The sequence below is a fragment of the Notothenia rossii genome (assembly GCF_949606895.1).
Source record: "Notothenia rossii genome assembly, chromosome: 9".
NCBI classification, from domain to species: Eukaryota; Metazoa; Chordata; class Actinopteri; order Perciformes; family Nototheniidae; genus Notothenia; species Notothenia rossii.
In genome coordinates this window covers 71,901,894-71,910,565 of record NC_136907.1, presented here as the reverse complement: position 1 = coordinate 71,910,565, position 8,672 = coordinate 71,901,894, and the positions used below count along the sequence as shown (strand labels likewise).

Here is an 8,672-nt window from a genome sequence, read left to right as displayed (position 1 = left end):
GAAATAGAGCCTTGGTGAAGAGCTGGGTGTAGCGTTTGGCTGCGGATTCTCCAACAGATGGGAACGCAGTAATGTGAAGTGGGGAGCGTTTCTCAACAGCTTGCAGACGAGCGATCAGCGCAGCAAGTGGTTAAAGCCCTCCGGATTCTCACTTTTATTTCTGATTGGCGATGGGCGGCTTCAAAGAGAGGGAGGGGATTTAGCAGAATTAGCGCGGGGATCTTTCGACTGTTGATACCCACCCCTGTCAACGTCTTCTCCACACAATCTGTCATCTTAACGCCGTCTCATTCCACTCGAGGACCTCGCCCACATTCCCTCTGCAATTAGGCTTATCCAGACGGCCTCTGGGTGCGTTTACTGAAACACAACAGAGGGGAGATTAATTATACATGGGTTTCATTTGTCCTTGCAGCTGATGAAAGCCATGAATAAGTCCAACGAGCACGTGCTGGCCATGGGGGCGTGTTTCAACGACCGGGCCGACTCTCACCTGGTGTGTGTCCAGAACGATGACGGGAACTACCAGACGCAGGCCATCAGCATCCATCACCAGCCCCGCAAAGGTGCCGACACGCAAACACATCCATTACCTTTCCTTTCAGCTCTCTCCGTCTGCTTTTTAATATCTGGAGCTCTGAAAATCCTCCTCCTGACTGTCTGATGTTACTCTTTGTCCTGGCTGTTCCCCTGAAATGTAATTCAACCTGGATCTATTGTTCATTTGTGACGTTCAACTGAAGCTGTGATTATTTTGTTCTACAGTTACTGGAGCCTGCTTCTTTGTGTTCAGCGGTGCTTTGAAAGCCTCGTCCGGCTTCTTAGCCAAAACCAGCATTGTTGAAGGTGAGAAAAGTAACAGAATACATGTTGGCTGTAAAAAGGCTGGAATAATAGTTGAGAGAAATGTTTGAAGCTACCTCGCAAAGCTCTCGCTACACAGAAAGAATATTTGGGCACAAAATGTAATGGTTTAAACTGACCAACTGGGAAAGTGTCTATACTGTTTATAACATTAATTAGGCTGTGGGGGGGAAATATAAAAACAAACTAATGAGAAAATGCTTCCTGGTAATATTTGTATTTGAATGTGATTGTTGGGTTAATGCTGTGCTGAAGTATCTTTTAATTTGCAATGTATTTTATTACTTGAAATACACAAAACATAGAGATCCACATCTGAGGCCTGTACTACGAATCGAGTTCAACAGACCCTGGATGTTTGAGTTAGCCGGATGAACTAACCCAAAACTGGTTATCAACTTGTTAACTCAAGCCAGCTTTGCCCTATCTAGTTAGGTGCGCGTTCACATAAAAGGGGTGGTATCTGGAGCGATCGACCAATCACAAACATGGAGAAGCGTACTGACAGCGAAGCGCGTCATACTTCCTGAATGAAAAGTCAACTATAATATTAGACACATGAAGAAGTTAAACTTTAAACATCCATGACTTAAACACTTTCTCCAGGATAAAAGCCACATAGCTGCACCTGCCAGGTGAATACAGCTGGTAACAGAAAAAGTGTTTGAATGCGTACATTAACAGGTTTATGATATCACTGCCCCGTCTAAGACACGAGTGGATTTGTCTCGAGTGTTTCGTCAACTTAATGTGTTGCTTAAAATAATACTTCTGCCTACAGTATGTGACACTGAGTGTTGCACGACCAGATACGGCTCAGCTGACTCAGATAAGGAAATATATGATACATTATGATGTGATATGCCGCGGACTGTACGTAATGTTACTTTGATCCGGTTACTTTTGTTAACTTGTGGCAGATATTTAAGTAAGCTTTCTTAACGCTAATGTTATAATAGTCAGATTGCTCTGAAGATGGGAGGTGATGTTCTATTAATGTCCACGACACGTTCACACAGCCGGCCGTCTTTCCTGCAACGGCAGTTTTTCTGTATTTCCTTTCTCCTGTAAAATGACTTGATCGCTTTAAACTCCGCACACTGAGCTCTGATTGGTCAGTAGGCGGTGCTTTCACTGAGTTGATCTCTTAGCCTGCAACCTAACCTGCTCCGGAGCAGGCTAGCCGTTCAGCATAAGTTACCATGGAGATCTAGCCTGCTAAGAAGAGAACCAGCTTCGTAGGACCGGAAACCCCGAGTTTTCCCTGAAGTTAGCTGGCTAAGCGAAAATCCGGCTTCGTAGTACAGGCCTCTGGTTGCTTGATCTGTAATAAACAGCCTCTCAATATATTTTCATTAAATGTACTATATCATGATACTGTATATAATATGTATATCATGATACTGTATATAATATGTATATCATGATACTGTATATGATATCTATATCATGATACTGTATATGATATCTATATCATGATACTGTATATAATATGTATATCATGATACTGTATATGATATCTATATCATGATACTGTATATGATATCTATATCATGATACTGTATATAATATGTATATCATGATACTGTATATGATATGTATATCATGATACACAAGGTGGTTGTTATAATTTTTCCCACTGCTATCTTCATCTGACAACTATTTTACCATCTATTATTCCACTGTTCATTTTTTTTATTTAGTCTGCAAATATTTAAAAATGACCATCACAATTTTCTGAAGTCTAAGGTTACAGTCCACAAAGTCAAAACATATCAACTAAGAGCAATATCAAACGGAGAAAGAAGTGAATATTTCCAGTGATTTGTTATTGTACCTCCATGACGCTTCTGGGTCTCATAAAAACTGTATTTTACAAAATGGTCCAAACATGTCTGGAGAGGTTGAGTTGGACTCTTGTGTTCTAGTGGTGTCCAATCAATGATCTCCTCTGTCCAGCTGCATCGTTACCCTCATCATGAAGTGATCTGATCCTCGTGTTAAATCAGCTGCGTTTCCTCTTTTAATGGAAATGGTTGAGTAATTGACTTGCAGATAATTCGACTCTTTGTTTCAGCAGTAATCCTGATAATGGCTCTTTTTTTTTTTCTCAGACGGTGTAATGATCCAGATCACAGCGGAGACCATGGACTCTCTACGGCAAGCCCTGAGGGACATGAAGGACTTCAGCATCACCTGTGGGAAAGCAGACCAGGAGGAGAACCAGGAGCTCGTCCACATCCAGTGGACAGAGGACGACCACAACTTCAACAAGGGGTGAGAGGGGGAGGAAAGTGAATAGACGGGGAGAGGGAGGGCGGACGAGACCCGCTTATCTCACGGATAATTGAGCTGATGGCTTCCCAACCGCCGCTTTACTACTTTGCTATCAAAGCGTATTATGCATGCTCGGGGAATCCTTCTGGAGGAAAGGGTTGCCGGGTGGAATGATGTGGTTTGACGAGGCTTTGAGATACAGACCAACGCAATCAATTTTACAGGCAGTTTTGATCAAATCTGCAAATTGAAATGTGAGTGGTTTCAGCTAGGGGTGCATACCGGTACCCGGTGTTACCGAAATACCGGTTACTGGCGGGCGGCTACGGTATACTGTACAGAATTTTTTTTTTTTTAATAAGTGAGGGTCTGTAACCACTGCCAGTCTGAATGGTGGGGTCTGTAATCAAAAATAAAATGGTGGTTTTAGGATTTGGAGGAAGATATTTTTGGTTGTGAGGGTTACGTATATCCATTATATGCTTTAATGTTTTGTTTCTGGCCAACCTCATCCACAGTCTTAGACCAGTGATCTCCCCACGAGCCTTCCACTGTAACATCTGTTCCTGATTCCTCTGTTTTATTAAACGCTGTTGTTTTCTGTGTCTTGGTCGTTCAGTGTCATCAGTCCCATCGATGGGAAGTCCATGGAGTCCATCACCAGCGTCAAGATCTTCCACGGCTCCGAGTTCAAGGCCAACGGAAAAGTCATCCGCTGGACAGAGGTAACACACTGAGGCTCATTTCACTGGTTCACCTGATCTGTACCCAGAAGGACAATCCTTCTTCCACTAGTTTGTCATTATCAACCAAAAGATATCATGCCTCCGCCTCGAGAATCTCTCAGTGAACTGATATGGGTGGTCAAAGATCTTGAGTTATGAAATGTGGCCATAACTCAATAATGTATACTTTTATGAAGACAACTTACCTTCTTATGACATCATACCATCACTTTTGACTGATACTGTACAAGGTGATTATTTGATGATTATACTGTGACTTGCTTTTATGCCATATTACTTTTTTAGCATTACTACACTCTGACTGTTTTTAAACATTTTCTGTACTAATCTATTCATCTCCTAAAGCAGTGGTTCCCAACCTTTTGCAGTCAGGCCCCCCTTGGGTAATTAGAAATATTTTCGAGCCCCCCCCCCAACCTGGTTCCCACCGAGATTGGTGGAATTAATTGTATATAGTTTTACAAACATTACCTTTTGTCTGCTAATAATAACAAAACAAAAAAATCCAACTATAATTGTATTATGGATTGAACATGAACCAAAGTGCTTGACCCTGTGCCACTGTGAAATAATGAGGCATAATTTAAACAATTACAAATACGTTTTATCGATCCGGTTCTTTAACAGTATTTTTATAGGTTATTTTTTAGGGGAAAACATTTAATTAAACAAAATTCACATTGACTTATTGTGTGTATTGTGTGGATTATGGGCTGCTAGCACACATGAGATACCTGCAGTGGTGGTAGTAAGTAGATTTACTCAAGTACTGTACTTATATTGAGGTACTTAAGTATTTCCACTTTTTCTTCTTTGTAATTCTGCTCCTCTACAGTCCAGAGGTAAATGGTGTACTTCTACTCCACTACATAATACCTTTAGTTACTTCACAGATCTGGAGGAATGATGTTGAAATATAATCAACTCTTAAATCAGACTTTAGCGCCACCTGGAGTAAATTCACAATCCGAGTACTTCTTCCACCTTACACGTAATTGGAGCAACAGAACTCCGAGTTAAGGAAGTTGAAAACGGTGCATTTCTCAGTATGAATATGATGCCTTTTGGGCAGCTGGTGGACAGATTGCTCGTGTTTCCGCGGAAATACTTATGGCGAATGAGCATTGACCGCATCGAGCTCTGTTCTCCACCTGCGGATCTCTGTGTGCACGGCGCTGCAGGCGAGTCTGTGAGCCCCCCAGGTTGGGAACCACTGTCCTAAAGCTTGTAATGTGCTATATATACACTATATGATGTGCAGAATACTTAACAAGGATTTCATTCAGAAGATTACAGTCATAACTTTAGTCTCTGTTGAAAAGTAAAAACATTGTTAGACAGAATCACAGCCCTCATTTAAAACACGGTTCTGCCTCTCAGTTTCTACGACTGTTTAAAAAAATGTTCTGTACTAATCTAGCCCCCTCCTAAAGCTCGTAATGCTATATATACACTATGATGTGCAGTATACCTATGTAACATGTATGTGTCATAACTTTAGTCTCTGTTGCTGTACTATTGGAGCGGTTAGTGTCAGAAACAGAAACACGGCCTTTAATTAAGACCTTTTGATTTGATGTGTCTCTCAGGTGTTCTTCCTCCAGAGCGAGGACCAGCCCAGCGGTCTGAGCGACCCGGCAGATCACAGCCGGCTGACGGAGAACGTGGCGAGGGCGTTCTGCGTGGCGCTGTGTCCCCACCTGAAGCTGCTGAAGGAGGACGGCATGGCCAAGCTGGGCCTGAGGGTCACGCTGGACTCAGACCAGGTGGGGAACCTATTATTATATTCTGTATCATCGTAGTGTTTAGTTGGACTGTAAATAAAACGTCGGGACAAAAGCAGCACGTTTTTTGTGGAATCGTAGATATGACATAAATACTAATAACTTAAAGATTTCAGAGACCATATCAATTGAATCTTGATGTTTTGCTGACAGTAATGTGTAGCGAGGATCCAGTCTAACATGTTGTCACGGTAACAGGTGGGTTACCTGGCGGGAAGTAACGGGCAGCCCCTCCCCCCTCGATACCTGAGCGACCTGGACAGCGCTCTGATCCCCGTCATCCACAGCGGGGCCTGCCAGCTGAGCGAGGGCCCCGTCGTCATGGAGCTCATCTTCTACATCCTGGAGATCGTCTCGTAGAAGCCTCCGAACCCCGTTTGTTTTATGACGTCACCCCTCCCCCCCCCCCCCCCTCTCCCCCTCTCCAGCCGTTTGACCTTGAGGCGGGTCGCAGCATCTCGTCAGCATCTCGTCAAAACTATGCATCGAGTAGCCAGGTCCCTGATGATCACATGACCCTCAGCTGACAGAAACCCTGACCCCTGCTGGTCCTGTGAGGCGCTGCGAGCAGGACACACACACCTGAGGTCAGACTGTCGATCAGTGTGTTTCACAGCGCCGTGAACAGTATCAACTCCCTGGAAGGATTTTTGGTTTTTACATCATTATATTTTACACTAATTAACAGAAAAATAGGATTAGTCGGAACTCTACAGAATCGAATGACTTCATTGAATCATCCGACCTTATTTATGATTTACTCTGACAGTCGATTAGAGAAGCAATACCATTACTAAACGTAATATGCAAATTTACTTTTCTTTACAATATTATAAGTTATCATAACTAAGATGTCTAATAAAAAAGGTATTTAACACACCCTCATTTTTGTTAGATTTAAAAATAAAACTAATTGAAGAAGGATATAAGTGAGTTGATTTTAAGAAGGTGCTCTATTTATTTTATTCACTCCAGCAGTCGGATCCTATTCAACTCACAATTTGTCCCAAGATCCCACCTAGCTCCACTTCTGCTACACCTCATTTTTTTTTTAATTATATTTGGCAGCTGAGCAGATTCATGTGGTTGCTTCGCCTCCCATTTAATGTAAGAGGTGCAGAAACGAAGGACTTGCTGAATAGTAACGCAATAAACTATTAATAATAATAATAACATCCTTATTAAATGGTTGTTTTCTGTTGATCAGTGTAAAAACTGAAGCCACTTTGTGCTCTGGAGTTGTAAAACAATGATTTCCAGGGAGGCTGGATACTTTACAGGCTGTGTCTGTAGCTCATCGTCACGGTAACGTCACGGTAACGTCACTGTGGCAGCCGGCGCTCCTGAAGCTCTGTGTAGCACGGAGACTCGTATCCACTGCTGAAAGAAGTCCGGATCATTCCTTTTTGCAGCAACGTTAACAAAAAGGAACTCTTTAAATCATCCGATGAGGAATCCCACGGTGTTTCTGTTTGCTGATTTTATTTTTATTTGTCGCACCGTGGTGCTCAGTGCCTGCAGCAGCGATCCATCAAACAGAAACATTTAGCTTCACCTCCTTAAGCTTTATCATCAAACACCAGAGGCTTTACTTCATGTACCTGTTGTTAACCTTTTTGTAAGCACCATCTGTAGCCTCCAGAAATGAAGACTGTGTTACCGAAGCAACAGAAAGCCCTTTTGTCCAACAGCAGATAAAAGGAATCGAAAAAAGCTTTATTGACAAACTGGATCTGAACATAAAGCTCATCATCAGTGCTCGTTGTGTGTCCTCCACTCAAGTTATTTCAAGGAGAATAACTGTTGAAGATGTAAAGATATATAAATATATATAAGAACTGTATTCATTTGCAGAAGCAGTGCACTGGATTCTAAGCCATTAACAGGAGAGTGAGAGCGAGCTGCCGTTGTGTCCTGAAAGACGTTTTTATTTTCCAACGGCAGAAGAGACGAGTGTTATTGAAGATCCTGCAGAAACAAAGAGTTGGATTGGACCTGAATCTGAATGTATCATCCTTCCAAAGTCATGAACATCCTACTAAAGACTTTTCAAAAACGTTTCGTAGGAAGCGTGCAGATTTGAGTAACTGAGCGTCTTCACACAGATCTGCTCTGGACTGCGCTCTCCTGCAGCTTCATGGACCTGGAACAATTAAAGAATGTATTCCTCCTGTTTCTGTTACAAATCTGCAATGTGTGTGTTTTGTTTCTGGCTAGACTAATCACCAAAAACCACCCTGTCGTGTCCAAATGTACATCGCATCTATCATTCTGCATTATGGCCATTCCTCCTGCTTTTACATTAGCTTGATTTAAAACCGAAGGGGCTACACGAAAGGATTCTGTTTGGTAACGCAGTAAGGGTTTTTTTAAAAGCAAAAACTCGTCGTCATAAGTGAGGATCAGACAATCACGTGGAAATCTGCAGACGAGCCTTCTGAGTTAGACCCGTAGCATTTAGTTGATTTCTCAATCTGAAGTATTTTAGGATCTCGTGTAGCAGAGTAACGCTAGGTCATCAGTTCTGGGTTTATTACTGTGATCAAACCAGAGCGTCTCGATCACTGTGTGACGTTCATCTGTTGTTTTTCTGACGCGTGCAATATGTCCTGAATCCAAAAGAAAAAAGGTGCAATTTGTTTGACTGAAAAAGTAGCATTTTGGTTTTTTATTCAGTTACTCTCCTAAATTATAACACTGCATGCAAACCAGCTTGAAACGGTGAGAGAAAATCAACTTTGCATTTTGACAGTTATATCTTTTTAGTTTGTGGATTAAATCAAAAGATAAATCCAGTCGTTCATAAACCGGGTTTTGGTATCCGTTTTTTTTAATAAACAAACGACAAAAATGTTTAAAAAGCCAAAAACCCTGTGCATCTTTTGTTTCCTCTACACTACAAATGTCAAGAAAAGTGGTCTTTATGAAAAACTGTAGTATATGTAAAATAAATACTTATAGAAAATTGAAATTTGTTGGAGTGGTTTAGTTTCTACCTCGT

General features: G+C 41.8%; 1 protein-coding gene across 2 annotated transcripts in view; it reads left to right on the top strand.

Annotated features, from left to right (window-relative positions):
- Nucleotides 1-8,642, top strand: part of zfyve9a (zinc finger, FYVE domain containing 9a) — a 37,119-nt gene extending 28,477 nt beyond the window's left edge. For both annotated transcript variants that reach the window (XM_079648937.1, XM_079648936.1), the window contains exons 14-19: nt 416-566; nt 766-846; nt 2,979-3,141; nt 3,761-3,866; nt 5,477-5,653; nt 5,870-8,642. In XM_079648937.1, the coding sequence (XP_079505063.1) occupies nt 416-566; nt 766-846; nt 2,979-3,141; nt 3,761-3,866; nt 5,477-5,653; nt 5,870-6,031 (840 nt within the window). In that variant the 3' untranslated portion in view covers nt 6,032-8,642. The remainder of the gene's footprint in view (nt 1-415; nt 567-765; nt 847-2,978; nt 3,142-3,760; nt 3,867-5,476; nt 5,654-5,869) is intronic.
- Nucleotides 8,643-8,672: the final 30 nt, after the last annotated feature.